The sequence below is a fragment of the Lytechinus variegatus genome, chromosome 11, assembly GCF_018143015.1.
Source record: "Lytechinus variegatus isolate NC3 chromosome 11, Lvar_3.0, whole genome shotgun sequence".
NCBI classification, from domain to species: Eukaryota; Metazoa; Echinodermata; class Echinoidea; order Temnopleuroida; family Toxopneustidae; genus Lytechinus; species Lytechinus variegatus.
Window position 1 is genome coordinate 2,657,288 of NC_054750.1, and position 20,529 is coordinate 2,677,816.

At 35.1% G+C, this 20,529-nt stretch overlaps 1 protein-coding gene across 2 annotated transcripts; it reads left to right on the forward strand.

Moving 5' to 3' along the window:
• Window positions 1-724: 724 nt before the first annotated feature.
• LOC121423451 (glutathione peroxidase-like) lies at window positions 725-20,376 on the forward strand. 2 transcript variants are annotated; one of them, XM_041618792.1, is made up of 7 exons: window positions 725-952; window positions 9,845-9,948; window positions 10,888-11,035; window positions 11,499-11,647; window positions 13,075-13,099; window positions 14,715-14,774; window positions 16,261-20,376. In XM_041618792.1, exons 1-7 carry the CDS (start codon window positions 818-820, stop codon window positions 16,291-16,293), a joined length of 654 nt encoding a protein of 217 aa, XP_041474726.1. In that variant the 5' UTR covers window positions 725-817; the 3' UTR covers window positions 16,294-20,376. The 2 variants fall into 2 exon arrangements, with proteins under 2 accessions (XP_041474726.1, XP_041474727.1); XM_041618793.1 differs by lacking the exon at window positions 725-952 and adding an exon at window positions 8,787-8,893.
• Window positions 20,377-20,529: the final 153 nt, after the last annotated feature.

A 20,529-nucleotide genomic window follows, 5' to 3' on the forward strand; every position in this document is an offset into this window, starting at 1 on the left:
CCAATCGAATTCCGGATTTAGTTTGAATCCTTAAGATTCATTTCTAAATCTCGAAAGATTTAAATTTAAATCATTTGAGATTTAAATTTAAGTCTTTGTGATTAAAACTAAGTCCAAAAATCGATTGGTCCCTAACTACAGTCCATCTGGACTTTATTTTAAATCCCTGTAATTTAGAGTGTATTCCCCGTATTCAAGTAGTAAATCCTTCAAAGCTCTTATAGAAGGAGTGAGGAGGGCAAAGGCATGAAGAAAGGTCTTGAGTTCAAAACATTCAGGGCTCAGGTTGATTACATGTCCTAGTAGAAGGAGTCTGTTTAACTCTATTTGACGAGAAATAGGGATGAGGCCAGTCAACAAGAAAACTATCTCATCTGGTGCAGTCGGACACCGATGATTCTCTAAATAGATGAGACTGACATTTATCTAGCTTCTGGAACGTTGCCTTTGTAAGTTTCAATTATCGATTTCACAAAGTAAAAGGGGATGGTCACTTTATAGAACTCTGAATGGCCTTAAATTTATTAGCGCCAATCGTGACTTCAAACTCCCTAAACTTCCGAGAAACCCTCTTTCATTATCAGAAGAAAGAGGAAAATATAGGGCATGATGATTACATTACGGATACCATAGTTATTTTGATTCACACAAATCGACTGTTAACTATTTCTGTGCGTACACGTTATAGCAACTGCGTGCACATTGAAGTAAGTTTCTATTTTTTTAAGCAGACAGCGCGGTATACCGTAAACTTGTTTACTTTTCGTGAACCTTCGCCTACATCTCGTTGAAAAGTTCAGGTATCTCTATCGATTCGATGATTACTCGCGTCCTTCATAGAATTTCAAGAGCAGTGCCACAGTTTAGGCGCACTGCATACGGAGTCGGAGCTATTCTGAGCGTCGGTGTTTATTTATATGCGTCTAGAAAATCGCCATTTGTAACGACGATGGTAAGTTTTGAACTTTTTTTTTTACTCCTGACTTGACTGGTATGGACATGATGGAAAGTGATCAAGAGGCAAGACTCAGCCAAGGAGCTCCGCCTCCGAAGAAGGTCGGGGGAGCTGTTTAGCGCCAGGACTCGTCGCAGTCTAAAACGCTACCCAGTTGTTGTGTGTCCGCACTGTGGTCCGGACGGGTTGTGTGTCCGGACGATCAATTTTAGAAACTCATTGGGAAAAATTTACAAGCGAAGTTTCATCAATTTTTAGTACAAACTGTTAGAAAATATTATAGAGAACAAAATAGAAGATGATTGCAACTATTGTTGAATTCATATTTTTAATTTTAGTGTATTAATCCAAAGACAAAAAAAGAAGGCTTCAAAAATATAGTGTCCGGACAGTCGGACACCCGACCCCCAATCCTAGTATAGTGAGTGATTGCATTACCGACCGGCCTTGTATTACCGAAGGTGTTCATCGTACGCGTCAGAAAATAATTTCATATGCTCTATTCTTTGCAATATCCTTCCAAAGGGAACTTTAATAGAAAGATGATGAAAAATGGTCAAAAACACATTTTCAAAGTCTTTATATTCTAAAAATGGCATTATCGTGATATTGGGAACCACCGTTCACTTCATACAGCAGCGCTTTATTCAGTCACACGCACAGTTCCCTATTTCCACCTCCATTCACTTTGTACACAAGTGCGCGTATACAAATCGACGAGTGGTTCCCGAAACCATGATTTGGCCATAAAAATAATACAATATTGTCAAAATAGCTCATCAGTGATTTTGTTGATTTCTCAACTTTTTCCATAACCCAGGGAGCGCCAGCCCTCTACGCGGGCCGGCGCCTAGGAGCTTACCGTGTATTTACCCATACTCACGGGACAAGGGTGGATTATGGTCAAAATATCTAGAAAGATAAATTGTGAAAAGAGAAATTATGTACTTACCACGATTATATGGATGAAGGTCTAACGAGTGGTAGAATCCTGACGTCGAAGCACAGACTGGAACCTCAAAAAACCGAAAAGTTCTCTCCTACCCTAGTCTCGATCGGCCATTTTGTCATGATTCATAACAAAAACGGCCGATCGAGACTGGGGAGAAGGAGAGAACTTTTCGATTTTTTGAGGTTCCAGTCTGTGCATCGACGCTACGCGGGCCGGTTACTTTTCCCATAGAAAACACACGTTCGGTAATACGATACCTTTTTCAAGTGACCAAAATATTTCACATCCGAAGAGGGGTCCGATTGGAAGCTGATATCATCAAAAGGAAAAACGATTTCTGCAATTTTTTTACATATCTATATTTTGTAGGTAATTGTGTATTTATGGTGAAAGTTTGGTGAATTTTATGAGAATAATATTTTTAAAATGATTGAATTCATGAAAAGTGTTCGGTAATACGATCCACTACCATACTAGACAGCTGGCAGCCGTCTGTTACGAGGAGTTTTTTAACATTTTAAAAAAAAATTCTCCTCGTACGACACATGCATCGGTAACGTGGGGGAAGAACAATAGGAAACAAGATGGCGGCGTAAACATCTGGCAAGTCTCTTCCATCTTTTCATAATATTTTTCTCATTTTTCTTATGAATTCTTTTTTTTAAATAAAATTGATAGTGTAGAAATGAAGTTGTATTCCATGTACATAATTTAGGGCTAGATCTTTCAGAAGGAAAGTAGAAATCTCGGGGGTGAAAGTTTCAGGTTTTGGGGCCCTATGTGCAGGTGAATAGAAAGGAAGACCTGGCTTCGTTGCGAGTAAGCTTACATTCATAAAAGATTTTTACTCTCTAGAAGCCTCCTGGCTAATCGTGCAGCCACCATTAGGGGGTTAACAATGCAAAATCCCCCCGACGGGGCTCACTGATTTTTGTCTTTATGTCATAAAAACAAAGAAAAATAACTTCCAAATAAAAATAATTCCGTTTTGCCCTGAAATGCATCAAAACTGGGGAAAAATAAATTTATGATATAAGGGGAACAAACAGTGACTTACTTCGGCTGTCTCACAACTTCACTTCCCTATTTTATCCAAACTCAATACATAAACATATGGCCATGTCCCTGTACAGATCGAGGTAGGAATGGTCTCTGTATTTGATGAGTGGAGCCAACAGAGTTCAGCAGAACAACCAACATAACAGAGACGGAAGCTTTTGGTCTAAATATTAAAATAAAAAAAAAACGATAGCCTAGGCCTAGCCCTAGAAAAATTCTAGGGGCCCAGGCCTACATGCTTTGCCCTTGAATGAAGGGCAGCAGTACAACTACAAGCCTTTCACCCTTTGTTTATCAACAAAAGGTAGAGCTAACAAGTAACATAGCCTTGAGGACTTCGTGATGATATTTAATTTTATTTTTTAATATTTTGACATAGGTCTTGATACTTATTCATCACAAAGCCTTGAAACCCTTCCCCATACACGCTATAAAGCGAGACATATAAACACGGATGGATTTCCCTAGGAAATCCATCTTTAAACCTACAAATAACATAAATTTGTTGCATTTTATTTATCTAAGACTATAGATCTACAACTTCATAATGCATATGAAGGTGCAAAAAATGTTAGTATAAATATGAAAAAATGAGAGGTTTTTTACCAGACCGATCTCGTGTAGATCCCTTGATCCATTAAACACCGCATATACAAAATGCTTGGCCCTTGAACCGCTTCGTTGTGATGAAGCTTCCATAAGCAATGTCGCAAAATGCCGTTTTGAAGTTCATAATCATAGATAAAAATATTATTTAACATACAATTTGAAACAGGATTATCAATAATTATTATAATAATAATTATTTATGCATGACTGATCATCATTAAAACAGAGTGCTGAATAAGTCTGACAGTTACCCTGTAAAATGTCTTCAGTTTGATGTAAAACTATTTAAATTCAGCCATTATTTTTAAGTAATCAGAACTTGATTACTTCTTGATCTATTTTCTAAATTTTCAAAGAAAGTGAATATGGATGATGTACAGTGTACACTAGTGGGACTAGGGAAGTATCTACATACATTACTAGCTTATCTTCCCCCTGCTTTCTTATTGGTTCATCTGTAATTACCTCTTCGTTCCTGCTTTCCTATTGGCTCAACCTTAATTACTTCTTTATAACCGACTTGGTTATAAACTCAAGTTTTTCAAGTGGATCTTCATTCCTGATGACGACCAGAACATTCTGGTCGAAACGTTGATAACAGTTCTTTTCAGAGCGAACATACAATCAAGAAAGAATTACAATCAGTCCTTTTCAGGACTACATACATGGTGTTTACTATAAAAACCTTCACTATATCTTGAGCCGTCCAATATTTGAACTTGAAGATTATTTTGGTCATCATCAGGCCTTAAGTTTATTGAAATAACTTAACAGATTAAGAGAGAAAATAAACATTAATCCAGTGGCCAGAAATAGGCTATAAAGGGGATTGAATTCATTTGCACTATTGCTTGTAAGGCCCTTATGAGTAGAGCTTCTTATGGTTATTGAATAAATGAAATAGGTAAATGATTTTTCTATCAGTTTGTCGTCTTAAAAGGGAACAGCAAACAGACATTCATACATGGATTATACAAAGTTACACATGCTTTTCTGATTATTCATTGCAAAAGCAGCCCTGGGTTTCAACACAAATCATTTATAAACCTCACAGCCTTTTTCACACAAACTCTTTATAGTAAATTGGTATATTTCAGTACATCCTCTAAATAAAGTGATTTGATTCCCCGTGATTCCTTAAACCATTCTATTTAAAGTAGAATGTTGGTGCAATATCATCTTTTCCCCATCCATGGGTTCTGTAGTCATTCTTTCCATTCATCTCAGGAAAACAAAAAAAAACACAAGAAGTAAATTAAAGCAATATCTTTTGATTAATAATACTGTACTATAATAGTGGTTGGTGAACCAGTGCATGGTATCCTCCACACTCCTTAATACAGTGCTGGCCATGTATAGTGAATGGCCAAATGACTATCTTATCTTATCTGGTAACTCATATTGGTACAGAGTAGAGTGTGCAAATTACAATGACTTGTATTTTGTATAATTGTAATGTATTGCAGTCATTTTGCAGAGCTCAAAAATACTCAGATAGTTTGCGGTATAAGACAGCTTTCACACAGGGTTTTAAGATTGAAACAAAAATTCTAATGCAATTTTGAATAACAGCAGTTCAGATTATAATGGCGATAAAGCAATGCTCTTGAAGATGAAATTGTGACCTTGCATAGAAAGAGCCAAGCTTTCCCAGAAGCAGGGGAAAGCTTGGGGGGGGGGGATGAGCCAATAACAATAAAACAAAAATAAAAATAATGTGAATTATTTAGAATAAATGTACATGTAGGATAATGTCAATTATTAGTTGTGTATTTGATTAATGTGTGTTTTCCAAACTTTTATCCTGTAAATGTACCAAGTGTATTGATGTTGAAAGAAAAGATGTTTCACATGAACTCTATCTCAGAGGTTGTAACAGGGCGTGATATTCTAATCAAGGAACATATTTCGGGGGCTATTTTGTGGCTACTTCGTGACTAAATTCAGGATTTCAGGGTTACCTTTAAAAAAAATCCCCAGCCTAATTTGCTATGTATTACTGTTTACATTAGACCCTGCCGCGGCATGAAGATTTACATTTATGTCTTTTTCCACAGTATTTCAGGCTGGGGGGGGGGGGGGCATTTAGGGGCATACATGTATAAGCACTGCTTTCCTCCAATTCCCATGAAGATTTCACAATGCATTGTTGAATATGCTTTCACATTACAAGCAAAATACCAGAATACTGTATTCAATTGTCATGCTTTCATTTCAATTCCTTTTACAATGTTTCTAGATTTTATTTGTTAAGATTTATATTGAGAGCTAAAATGTCTTGTGTGAAAACACACAAGGGTCATTCCATAAAGGTCGGACGTACATTCGGACACATTTAAGAGCTGTATCTCCTTTGATTTGATAGCAGTGTTTTATTTTTTTTTAGTATATCATAACACGTGACCTAGGTTATCATTACACCATGACAGGAATAGGCTGCAATATGAAGAATAGAAAATATGGGCAAAAATGTGAGGGGTCGGACGTACATCAGACGAAAACAGGTTTTATGCTTTTAGAGTTCATGTCAAAATCTCTGTGATTTTTGTGATGCAGGTACTAAAATTGTAATATGAGCTGTTAGCTAAAGGATGAATCTTAAAAGAAATGAAGCAAAGAAATTGATAGGCATTGCCTTGTTTTAGTTACAGGCTGATCTATTTGGGGTCGGACGTACACTTTGAAGGGGTCGGACGTACATTGTGCAAAATATTTGCACACTGTACGTCCGACCCCCTTTGAAGATCAGTTACACAAAACATAGACATTCTAAACTGGATTTTTTTAATATACATACTGTTTGGTTAGTTGTCTTTCACATAAGATGGAATTAACAAATGAATCTGATGCTGATGAAGAGTTATGCTTGATTAAAGTTAACATGCATTCAGACAGTGTACGTCCGACCCCCATACTGATTTTTCTCACAGTCAAGCAAAATGCTCCTCATATCTATAACAAATGAGTCAGTGGGTTTAAACTGTTTCCATTTTGATATCTACATTTTTAGATCACATCAAAAATGAAACAACTCAACTATTCACACAATGCAGGATATTTTTTTACTGTTAAACCTCAAGTAAAATGTATCTTTTTTAATGGTTTGCAAAAGACATGACAAAGAATTTCTTCAACATTAAAAAACTTGTACTGTTACAAACTTTGTTTGAATAAGGTGGGTTATGAACCATGAGTCTTCCCTGATGTTGCAATCAACAAAACATGCAATATGACCTTTTGACCCCTAGATGACCTTTGATGTCTCCATCCTCAAGAACACATGTAATTTTCCCCACTGATCGTTTTGTTCCAAGTTTGGGCAAAATTAATGCAAAAATATGTCATTTGACATTTTTACACCTAGATGACATTTGACCTCTCCATCCTCTTTAACAAATATGTTGTACTACCCACTGATAATTTTTTCCAAGTTTGAATACAATACACAAAAAAACTACTGGTATCAAAAGTTAACTTTTGACCCCTAGAGAGCTTGAACAATTGACCTTGAAATAACAAAATGAGCAAATATGACCTTTTGACCCCTAAATAACCTTAGAAATTTTCATCTTCATCAACCAAAAAATTGTATTACCCACTGATTTTGTGTTTCAAGTTTGAACAATATTGATGCAAACAAAAAAAATGATTAAAACAGTCTTCAAAAAATGACTGAATGGCCTCTTATCTTTTGACCCCTAGATGACCTTTGACCTCATCAACACACACATGGTATCAACCAAGGATCATTTGAAGCAAGTTTGAACAAGGTTGATGCAGAAATAAAGAAATGAGAACAAGTCAAAATTAAAGGAATAACCCTTCACATTTTCATAACTTATACCCCTATAGGCAAAAGTAGAATAGTCTAGACATCCATGTATTATTATAGCAAATGGGCAGATCTATTTCCCATAGAGGGGCAATTGCTGTACCTGAGATTGAGGGGAAGTGGCAATTTCTTCTTTTATATGGAACTTCTTTGTTTATTAAATTTCTCATGTATTTGTAGGTTTTTTATTTTGATTTTCTTTTTAAATTTCCTGCAGGCTATTATTCAGTCATAATTACCACTAAATTCATTAAGTTATGTGATAATTTGAGATGAAGGAAGGCAGTTTCCATTGAATATGCACACAAAACACAAATAAATCACCATTTCTTGAAGGTGATATCATCATTTAAAAATCTACATATTGTCAAAAATGTGTGGTATTCTTTGTGAAATTGGTCTCAAAACTTGTGCAAGATTTCAATGAAAAAAACAATAAAACTATACAGCGATATCAAGGTGTGTTAAAGAACTATCATGCAAAATATTAAAGATGGGGGTGAATTTTGCCCCCACTATTTGTTGGGTAAAAAAAATACAAAAAAGGTCATTTTAAACTAGATTGAAATTGAAATTTGTATTCAATTTTGAAAGATTAATAAGAGTAAAAGATGTTATGATATTAAACTTTTGCAAAAAACATCTGAGCAGTGAAAGATAACTTCATAAAAAAAAGTTTCAAAGGGGTCGGACGTACAGGGGGTCGGACGTACAAAAAAGTTGTACGTCCGAACCCCACTTAACTTGAAATCCTGGACTAGTGGTGAGCTACCTTCTGGTGTATATATTAAACAAACCAAGCTTGCTTTGCATATGACTTTGGGGAAATTTATCTGCTTTTGTTTTGCTTGTAAGAAAAAAAGTGTATGTGAAAGGGGGTCGGACGTACATTTGAAAGTGCCTGCTTTTAATATATTTGGTTTAAAAAATATAAGAACAATAGAAAAAACCTAACTTATTTTTTAGAAACCTGACATAATAACAACTTGGATATCATTCAACTTTGATCATTTCAAAGCTTTTAAAAGGTTTAAAACTTGTTGCAAACTTGACCTTTTAAAATAAGGAACATTTTAGTTTGTTGCTATGGTGACTTCTATGCCTTGCCAAAATGAAACGATACATTGTTTGAAATTATTTCTTTCAGATTTATACATTTCAGTGTCTTAGCTTTCAAGTGATACCTAATTTGTTCTGTTTGTAGGATTTTGAAATTTTGACCAAAAGGTTTACTATTTTATGGAACTGCCCACAAGTCATTGAATTACAGTGGGTCAGATACTAGGGCAAATATTTGCCTTTAGCTGGTTCAAGCATCACCTATATTTGCATAGTGCATTTACCATTCTACTCCGTTTTTTAAGGACATTTCAGCATTTGAAACTTGTACATGATAAAGGTGATCTTGGTGGTTTGGGGGAAACATCTTGGCATTCTATATTTTACAAATTGAGGAAATAGTAAAGTCTGTCAGACTGTAAAAATGGTATGTTTAATTGTCTGTACTGTGTAATATTTTTTGTGTTCATCGATTAATTTGAAGTGAGCAATTGGTGCAAACTACATACTTTACATTTTCCTGACTTTATTGAATTATTTTTTGCACAAAATTGTTGTAGAATTCGTTATTGTGAGGGTAATTAAACATCGCTCTGTGGTTTGGTTTGAAAATGAAGTATGCATAGTGGTGTGATACTATGCCTGATACAAGTTAGTTCTTAAGTGATTACAAAGCGTATCCTTTGTTTTGTGTGCCAATAAAAACTCAGCATGTTGTCCTGACCTTGTTATAGATTTAGGGTCAAAGGTCATTTATATAGTGTACATGCATGTAATAGATCAGAATCTGTTACATGTACGTGTACTTGGTGAATGGTATTTAGCCATACATGTATTTTGAATGCCACAAAGAGCTCTTAGTCTTTTTTTTTTCAATTTTTCATAAATTTACTTATAAAATCAAAGGTGTTGTGTGCAGGATTCTACAGGATATATGAGGTCCAAATAAAGGAGTGGTTGTGTATTTGTAGTGTGCACCCTGAAGGAAAACGATTTTACTATCAGCCTTAGAAAGTAGATTAAAGTGGATACTGTATTTTATCAGCAAAATGAAAAAATATGATGAGGTCCAATGAGCCAGATATTCATAGAGAATTGGGAGGTTGCTATTTAGTTACAATTATTACATGATTTGTCCACTAAAAAATATAGTTTACAACATAAAAAATGGAATGCAAATTATCTATCGTTAAGATTAGCTTACTCTCTCATTTTATGTAGTTAAGTTCATGTAGCGAATATAAAATGTGTCAGAAACATTTTTAATATGCCGTAAAATGTGCCTTGATTTTAAGCTTAGGTTAGTACTCAATATTGAATCATGTTTTTTAAAGCTTTAGTGTAATCTCTGTATTCTTTCTTTATTTTGATTTTGTAGGCAGCGGGTAAAAATGACCCAAATTGGTGGAAAACGGCTGAAAACATCTATGCCTTTACTGTAACTGATATAGATGGCAATGAAGTATCGTTGGAGAAGTACAAGTAAGTATAGAATCAGTGAATGCAAGGATGGAATTTTTTTTAAAACACAAGGCTGTAATTGTAGAATTATCAAATCAGAACAGAATTTACACGTAAGTGGTTTTAATGGGAGACCAAATTTTAAAAAGAATTGAATCTCCACATATGTAATACTTGCGCTTGTAAATGTAAACATCTGGTCTGGCGTAAACCATGTTATGTGCTATGATTTTGGGTTGCGGAAAACTCTCAAATTTCAAAAACTGGTCAGTTGTATGTGTCTTACAGTATGTTTAACCGTTGTAATTTCTCATACAGAAATGGTGAAGAAAAATATTTTACAAATAGCCATTCCAAATGTGCTTAATTGAATATCTATCGCTATGGATTTGCGGCGCATTTGAATTTGGCTACCAACAGAAAGATTAAAACAAAAATATATGTATTTGGCCATGGTGTTATTTTAAACAAGAGTTCAGAAAACATGCTGTACAATGGATAAGCTACTTGGCATCACAAAATTAAAACTTAAAATATGAACTGTGTAATTTCTTTAATGGGGTTTTCACCACCAAACCTTGAAATGATGGTTGAGCTTTGATCAAGATATATTTATTTTTATTTTTTTTTCTCCTGCAGCTAGTGCTATAATTGTAATTGCAATACTTTTTTATCGGTTGGACGAGAATCACCCAAGAATTTCCAGCTTATTGGTCACTTAAATTGCTGTGATATTGATGACTTCATTCATTAGCGTCCTTGTAGATGCTTGAGTTTATACTGAATGTTATTGAGGGAAAATTATAACTTTTTTACCTATTCAAATTACAGGGTTTTTTTTTTAATGATGCTTATGAAAAAACATTTTCTGGGCTTCCTCTTGAAAAATTATCAGATGGATAGCCCCCACATGTCAGATTTTACAAACCTTGTTGTCTCTGTTCTGTTTTTGTTTTGTAGGGGTCATGTCTGTCTTATTGTGAATGTAGCATCCAGCTGAGGGTTAACCGACAAGAACTACAAACAGCTGGTCGAGTTAGACCAGCAGTTTGGTAGTTCTAGAGGTCTCAAGATTCTGGGTTTCCCCTGCAACCAGTTTGGTGGACAGGTTTGTACTTTTCATTCTTTCTCAGATGTTGCCGGCCTTGGCGTCGTCTTTGGCCGGAGTCGAGTGTACAAAGTCTATAAGAGAAGGAATTTTTGTGCGGCCTTGTTGCTCGAAAGTACCGGCGTCGACTACTTCCGTGATCATGATATAGAAAAAATTAAATGGGGCCTCGTGGCTATTTTGCCCTTAAAATATTGAAAAAGCCCTGGGAAATATAAAAGCAGCCCTGGAAAATTCCCATTCACTGCGATAGTAAAGCTTCTCCATTGTTGCAGATTGAGACAGTAGATTTGGAAAAAGTAGCCTGCACGAAAATTAGTTTAAATGAAACAATATAGATCATTGGCATACTAGTATCTAGTAAAAATAGTGCCCGAGGCTTGTCTGTACTTAGCAACTGATTAAAACCCTGCTATTATTGTCATTATGTTGATATTGAAATATGTATTTCTTTTCAATCCAGGAGCCGACGCCGAATGCAGAGATCAAGAAGTTTGCCCAAGAGAAGTACGGTGCTCAGTTTGATCTGTTCTCCAAGATTGATGTGAACGGAGACAACGCCATCCCCCTCTACAAATACCTCAAGATCAAACAGAAAGGCACCCTGGGAAAGTAAGTCAGTAAAATGAGATTTAAAAAATGATACATCGTTGCCGAGGCGTTGAAATTACTGATAACCATAAGCTGGATGGAGCTCATTGTGCGCTACTGCATGCACGACCTTGAGGCAAAGGAAAAGTACTACAAGTAAATAATTAATAGTATACAGGACCATATCAAAGCATAAAGTACTCCACGCACCATGTATGTACATGCACACACAATATAAAAAAAGTGTGTAAAAATTGTGCACACATGACCTTTTGGAGTACTTTTTTTTACCTAAAAGAATGCTTTGTTGCTCTATCCACCTATTGATATCTATGGTTATCATTTTATTTCTCAAAATTTGTAGGCTGGCTAAGCAAAAAAATCTAGTTTAGAAGTCTTGAACTGGTGGCAACCTCTTATTGTTTGTGTACAGTCTCCTGAATCCTATAAAGAACTCTTTCTAGGAAAGAGAATGTTGCCACTTGACTTCTAGCACATCTCCAAAATCGAAGTTTTTTCCTTGCCTGTAAAATTTTTACAATTTAAGACAAGTTTTTATTACCCTTGCAACAACATGTAGGTAGAGATGGTGAGGAGATTGATTTTAATATCAGCAGATCACAACTCATTGTTGGTAAATAAAGGTGGACGGTCACAAATCTTCTAATCCCTTGGTGCTTATTTGGTACGAAGTATTGCAGTACAGTTCAGTCTGCATAAATCAACCTTCTCTCAGTTGAGTAATCTAGTATTTAAGTCAAATGCAAATTTTTAAACCAGGGTTCGGTAACACAAAGCTTTGTGATTAATCGTACGCTTGATTCTTACGTTTAATTGTACATTGAAGTCAATGGAATCAATCGTAGAAAAATGTTCTACGATCATTGCTAAGCTTTGTTTTATGGGCCAAAGAAGTCACCAGATTATGCAAAACAGTACCACTTCTTAGTCTGATTTTGCCTTTTAAAGTCAAATATACTTCTGTGGTAGCAAACTAACCTTTATGCTAAAATTCAAGTTTGTATCCAACAGGAAATAGGAAAAAATAATGGCATTACTATAATATGTAGCACTGTTTTTTTTGTACATTTCGTAAGTTTGTCCTAATCCCATTTCACAAAGAATTGTAGTTGATCCAATCTGGGTCTCAATAAGCAAGCATGCAATATGTGTCTTCAAAACATATGGTAAAAAATATGGCAAACACTTGTGCACAGATAAGTATAATTGTGATGATAATTGGGAGAGTGAATAGTTCTCTCATGTGAATTGTGATTCATTTTTTTACCGTAGTATTAGTAAAGTTAGTGGGACTAGTTGCAAGTTTGTTTTTTTTCATTTTAAAGAGGTGCCTGTTTTAAACATGTAGACTTCTATCTTTAACTGGATGATAGAAATTCCATCATTTAATAACCATTTGTATCCATATTTATATTTTGCATTTGCAGTCGTATCAAGTGGAATTTCACAAAGGTAAGAACACTATATGTTGCACTAATGTTATGGGTTTAGTTTGTGGGTTGTTGGAAGAAACAATATAGTCATAAGTACAAATTTTCTCTTGCTCGATCAGGGTTTGTTTACTGGGAGTTCATTTGTCACTTCCACGTCGAGAACTATTAAAGTCAAGGATGTTTGAGAACTCCTAAAAAGCTTAGATGATTTTCTTCATAAAATTGGTAGTCCAATGTTCTAGGTAAAATTTGACTAGCAAAACAAAATGTCTGTTTGCACAACATATTCCTTTGAAAAAAATATTTATTGTGCCTCTCTAGGAGGGGGGGGGGGCACTGAAGCCAATATTTTATGACAAATAATTAATCATCCAATCAAATTGCATAATATCAGTAGATCATACTTGCCCGTAGTGAGTTGGCATGAGTGTGTTTGTATGACGGTTCCATGACATTTGCTCCAATGGAAAATCCACATGTTAAGCCAAACATAAAATCTGACCTCCAAAACTAAATAAACCCTGATCCTTATCTAACATTATTCTGAACCAAAAACTCTTTTTCAACCGTAACTCTAACCCTATGTCCTCTGAGATATTAAGACCGGGGCAAATGTCGCAGGAGCATATGTAGTGTCACCTGTATGACATTTTTGCAAGAGTTTAATGGAAGTTGGTCTATTCAAACAGGTGTAGCTGAGTTGAATAGAGAGTGTCTCTCTTTCACAGAATGCCAAAATTTGAACCATTGCTTGAATAAGAATATTCGCTTTTCATCTTGTCACACGCATGCCTTTGAAGCTAGTGAATTTATAGTAAACTATGATTTTTCCACATGTTAATCCATACTACAAAATGAAAGAATTATTAAAAACAAAAAGCAAACTCCCTGAACAGCATGCGTAGCTAGCAGTGATTGAAGCATGCATCGTATCTGCATTTAGCTAGTAGGCTACATGTACGTGCATTTCACCTGAATAGACCAGTTCGTAGTTACTTCATGGGCAATTTTGGTCAAATGACCTTTCATTTCTTTCATCATGATAGGCAGATTTCAAAGCAAGATATTACGTAAGCTTGCCTTACATAGCAGGATGAAGAAATTGAATAGACCAGGTGACTAGAATAGCACACCAATGAACACTTAATGAAGGTATTTGTTGCATTCCTACTTTGAATGCATATCTTAGCATGTTGCACAATGTACTTGACAAACTGTGAAATACCAGTCGTTCGTGGAAGCATTGTTGTTTTTTGTGGATGTAAATGAAAACGACAATTCAAAAGAATATATGAATAATCAAGACATCAAAGTTGGTGCTTATCTCATTAGATTTTAAAGCACCATGTCACTTTAGTACAAATGACCTTCTTCTGATCATGCGCAGAAAGGAACTACGAACTGGCTTATATCACTGCAGGGTACATTTTGGATGGTGCTAATGCTGCACAGTTTAATAGTCTTTAATTGGCTTACATACCTCAACTCAGCAGTCATTGTACAATCAATCTGTGGGAAATGAGACGACTGATAGGAAGGAGAGATGATAAACGAATGAAACACTTCCTTACTGCAACCTGATTGTCAACAAAGTGTCATTCATGGATCTACTTTTGTCATTCTTATCTTCCCAGTTTTTGGTGAACAAAGAAGGCATTCCTGTGAAGAGGTTTGGGCCACCAACAGAACCCAAGGTGAGTTTCAAAGGAAACATATCTATCCACTCTTTCATTCAGTACCAATGAATGATTCATGGAGCATCTTAAACAATCACTCAGTTGCTAGGCCTTGTACGCTCCGATTTTTGTTATGTTCATATTTTTGTTTTTTATTAGGTCAATCCTTTTTTTCCCTTTTCTTTTCTTTTTTTTTTGTGGGGGTTGTCTACTCTGTTTGCCTTGCTCTCCGTCTTGGAGCTTTGCTCTTGAACAATTCACTTTGTTACTTAAAATATTCTGCATTTATATGTTTTGTTCCCAGATTTTGTGTCGTAATCGCCCTAAGCATTTGTAAATGAGGGAAAGGTACATATAAGGGCAGTTCCCAGGAGGGGGGGGGGGTAAATCCAGCCTCCATTCAGCATATGACAGAAATAGATTTCAATTTTGGATGTCTGATTGATTGACTGAAACCAAAAAAAACTTTATTCGTACACTCTCCAGCTTTGTCTGTTATTCAAAATCCAAGGGATCAACCAAGCAATGCATAAATAGATAGCAAGTTTTACTTTTCAATATTTACAAAATTCATTGGGGAAATCGTATGGAAGGAAAATTGAATAACTTCTTATTCTGGGGACTCCCTTCCTGAAAGATTTTTCCTTTTATTATTTTATTTGGCATTTCAACAAAAAACAAAAGAAATTTACATGAAAACACACAAAGAGAAGAAGAATAAAAAGATGGTTTACAGTACAGGACCGGGGGAGGGGGGTGGGGGGTGTTTCACAAAGATTTAAGTATGACTTGGGTCGCACTTGAATACCGACGCGTTCAAGATATCTGACCAATGCGGTCATGCCTTTTATACCGCATGCAACGAGGCATTTACGTGAACTCTATACTAAAATCTTTGTGAAACACTCCCCTAGTCATGGGAAAGTCAGGGGTGTGAGAGTTCAGATTTTTGGCTGATTTCAGATTTTTCTTGTTTTGATTTTCAGCTGTTTTGGGGCTTTCCTCTGTACGAAAAGTATGGAAGCTCTTTCTATTTCAGACTTTTTCAATACTTTTTTCAGATCTTTTTATTTGTATTTAAAAATTTAAATATACAAGAACAGCAGAATGTGGTGACATTAGGAACAAAACGTAGGTCAATTTGAAAGATTCACATTTCAGGGGAGCGTTTCATCAACATTTTTATCCGACAAGTTGTCAGAACTGACAACTTTCCCTGGTTCTGATTGGCTGAGAGGGAACTCTACCTATGGTAATTGTGGGATAAAACAGGACTTGTTGGATAAAATCCTTTCATGAAACGCTCCCCAGGATATACCCAGAATCTTATGGCAACATCCACAAAAATAAAAACATATAAATGAGAACCAGAAAATATGATGACATTAGGAACAAAATTTCTGTAAATTTGAAAGATTGATAATTTAGGGTACATAGGTTTGTAATAGCCATTTAAATGACTAATTTTTGATAATGTTCTTTTTTCTTTTTCTTCATAATGCAGGATACCGTAAAAGACATTGAGAAGTACCTCTAAAGGAAAGGGGGAAAAACATGAAGCATTGAGGTGAAGGCATGAAGGTGATCTACAACATTCAAGTAACTCCGAGCTACCAAGCTAGTCTAGGTAATGGCTGTAATTGACTGCTGCACATACATGTAACGCCCAGTTTGGATGGAGCCTACAAAGTAACAATTTTTTTAGCCGACTCCAAGAAATTTAGCAGTAAATGCAATGTAGTGTCCAAGTAATAATTATTTGATTTACAGGAATGTGTAATATAAATCTTTTGCGATCAGTCGTGAGATCGATTTCTATGATTGTAAAAATCAGCCCCATCCAGGACTGCCAACATTCATGTTCATCTCTGTTAAGGAAAATTTACCTGGAAATTGGGGAGATGTTTTAATTTACTTATCTGCAATCATGGCTTTTGGATTGTTGACTTTCAGTTGGAAGTTTTTTGGGAAATTTAGGTCTTTCCTGTCCAGTTGAGAAATACTAGGAAAAACTTGTAAATGCTGGGAAGTACTCAAGATGTACAGAGAGGTACTGGGAAATGCTAGAATATTCTTGAAAAACTGGGCAATACCTGGAAATATTCAAGAACTATATTTCGTAGTATTTTCCTGCCAGGGAAAAAATTACACGGGGGCTTGGGGCAAATTTGCCCCCGAAATGGCCTGCAGAGCCCTGGAAAACTAAAAACGAGCCCTTAAAATTCTCATAGGGTCATATGTAAACTTTAATACAATGTAGCAAATTTAGTCTGTCGAGCTCAAAAGTAGCCCCGGATAAGAAAATAATTAATTTTTACCCTGTTTCGTGCATTTATAATTATTTCCCATTTTCCTTGAATGACTGAGGTGTTATTTACCAGTATTTACCACTAGTATTTCCCACTCTGGCCAACACTGTTACACTCATGAAGACTTGGTGACTCTGTAATATAAAGATATCCTTTTTGCCTTCACATTGATGAACACATATATATTAAATACCAGGATCGGGTCATTTTCATCTTGTCTGTCATGTACTTCAGACAATCATGATGGCTTGTTGGTAAAACCGCATTCCATGCGGCAGAACAAGCTTGAGAATAAAAGGTCAAAGTTCGTGGAAGTAAGATGAGAAAGACCGGATCCTTGAATTTGATATATGTCCTTTTAGTGCCTAGTAGTGACTATGTTGTGTACATTGTATGTAAAAACAGGCAGTTTTGCAAAGAAGCGACTGCTTGAACAAATGTACGTGGCATAATTGGGTATTTTTATCTGCAATATCTCTCATGCCCTTGTCGTGACGTTTTGGGATGTATTGCCTGTTTTTGCACGTTTTGAAAACAGGTGTTTTTAAAATTTTCTCTTGGTGCAATAGCAGGGTTTAATGCAGATATGAGATTTTTTTCAGTTGATCCTAAGCTAGCTGTACCAACGTGAGACGGATGATACACAGTTATGTTGTTTATATTATCAATATGCTTGTATGTTCCTATCCTACATGCTCTGTACACATGGAATTTTTATTGCATAAAAAAGTCAATGTAAAGATTACCAACATAGTGTAATGTACACCACTCCCTTCCTTTGACGATGGTTTAATGATGATTTGCTCTTCAACTGTTTATAACGGCAGGGCCAAATCTGAAAAAAACTTTTTGTTACCATCAGCAACTGAAAAATGGTGTGCAGTCCACAATGTTTGTAATCAGAGCAGAAATGGTGTAATGAATGTGTTTTTTTTTGGTGTAGATGTTATGAATAGGGTTTATTCAATCTAATTCAATCAATCAAGGTCACTGAATGTATATTCAAATATTTGTGTAAAGAATGTGGTGTTTTTATGATTCTGTTTTTTTTGACAATCTTAAGTACGAAAAGGTGATGTTTTCTTCAATCTAATTATACCAGTGAAAGTCACTTAACCTATATATTTCTATAAAAAAAGTGATATTTTTATGATTCTGTTATAAATAAGTTAAAAAAATAAAAATGTGATATTTTGTTCAATCAAGCTAAGGGAATATTACCTATAGGGTTATTTTGTTTAATCAAAGAAAAGTTTTAGTGAAACTTAATGTAATTGATTGTCATAAAGGTAGTGTGGTGTTTGGGAAATAAGTCACAATTTACCCAATGCTTATTCACTAGAGTAACATACATGTACCATGGACTGCCGACTGTGTATATTTATTGTTTGGATAATATTTAGGAAAGTTGGATCTTTTACATCAAACTATACGAATGAATTGTTACTGTATTTAACATGGTTTAAATCAGTTTGATGTTAAGGTGGATTTATGCCATAATGTTGATAGGGAAATGTAGAAACCAATGTATCAACATTATTCAATAAGACAGTTAATGTATCAATAACATGAATTCAAATTAAATCCACATCAGCCGTAAATAGTGACCCACTGGACACTGGATGTGGCTTAAATTGGTAAAGATTTGAAATGAAAGCTCTATCAAGATTTGAATTTTAATCTTTTGAGATGCAAAAATAAATCTTAAGGATTTGATTTCAATGCAAAGTCACAGCAGATCTGGATTTTATTTTAAAACCATAGAGTGTCAGTCTGTCAGGCCAGTTATAATTCATTTCATACATGTATGTACATGTATATAAGACAAACTTGATACTGCAAGAAGGGTATATGTGTCCTAAGCTCAATTTTGTATTTTTAAAAATGTAATATATGTCTGTCTGGTATGAATGAGTACTTGAACTCCAATGTCTTGAGCCAACTTTATTCTATCCAGCAAAGAGTAGACATGTGGCTCAGTGGATGAGTCTTGAACAAGAAGGTCGGAGGTTCAAATCCCACCGTAGCACCCACCTCTTTTGGCAAATTGTATATTTACATTTGCCACTCTAAACCAAGGTGCAAAAATGGATACCTGGTAGGAAGAAATTCCTTGAATGCTCGAGCATCTGATCAGGGTTGCCGTTCTAAAGCTGTGGTAATATGCAGTGCTTAGAAACATTGCGTAATGTGTTGTTTAAATGTAGGCTTATGGTAGCTGCATAATTCCTTGCCACCGATGATTAGTCTGCAGGCACAGACCCCTGAATTTCGCAATTCTTATAGTAGATAATGTAGAGTCTGAAGTAAAGAGACTAGATTCTATGTGGACTATGTAGTATTCTGGCTGCCTCTGCCACAGAGAGTGTGAGTAGTCTTCACTCTAGACCTGGTTATGGTATAATTGGTCAAAGCATGGGTTAAGTGTCAAATTTAAGTCTGTGCATGCAGACTGATCAATGACCTGCATGCATTTTAAGTACATTCATCAATTATGAATTATTATGACCTGTGATTTGAGTTTGATATTTGATTACCAATGCAGTTGATGAAGTGATAATTAAATTTTTCTGTGTTTGTGTGGACTGCAGTTGATTTGAAGATAATGTATAATGTGTAATGTAATAAGTACCCATAGAAGCAATTTCATGAAATAGATTAAGACAAGTACAGAATGCCTAATTTTCTGAAATCTAATTCTGAAATTTGTAAAGTTAAGGATTTTTTTAAAATGAAAATATACAAAGTCCTATTTGATGTTCTCTTTTATGGGAAAACGTTGCCATTATAATTAGTACTTTAGATAAGCACTTAACAAAATGTATTTTCATGAAAAAAAACAAAGTCTGGTACAGAATGCTTTATATTCTTAATTCAGATTTTAATTGTTTTAATGTTAGGATTAATTTTACACTGCGTTGTGAAAATACATGTCCTACTTTTTCATGGGGAAAAGACTGCCATTTGATGCCTTATTATTTTTTTGTGAATGTTTCTTATATCTTTCTAACAGTAACACATGCCATTTGATATCGTTTTATGCAACAAGGGTATCTGCAAGACAAGTTAAAATCTCTACTGAAAGTGATTGTCCTGTTTTAAATAGTAAATGTGTTGGTCACTGATTGGGGGCGACTATTAATGCATACATATGGGTTCAATGCGTCAAAAGATGATAATTCGACATTATTGTTTCAGCCTTTGTAGGTGTATTTTATTGTCTTGAAGGTCGATTGATGAATGTTGTATGGATGTCCACCAATTGTTTTTCTCGTGAATCTATTGTGATTAAATTGAGCGTGAGATCACATCAATCCAATATCAGGAATTGGTTTATTATTTTGTGTTTCTTTCTTATAATCTTTAAATCTAGTATATTATTCTTTTCATGAGTCAATGATTGTGTGGAGAATTGATATCATTTAAAAGGGTAAAAATCGGGATGGTAAAATTGAAAAAAATAA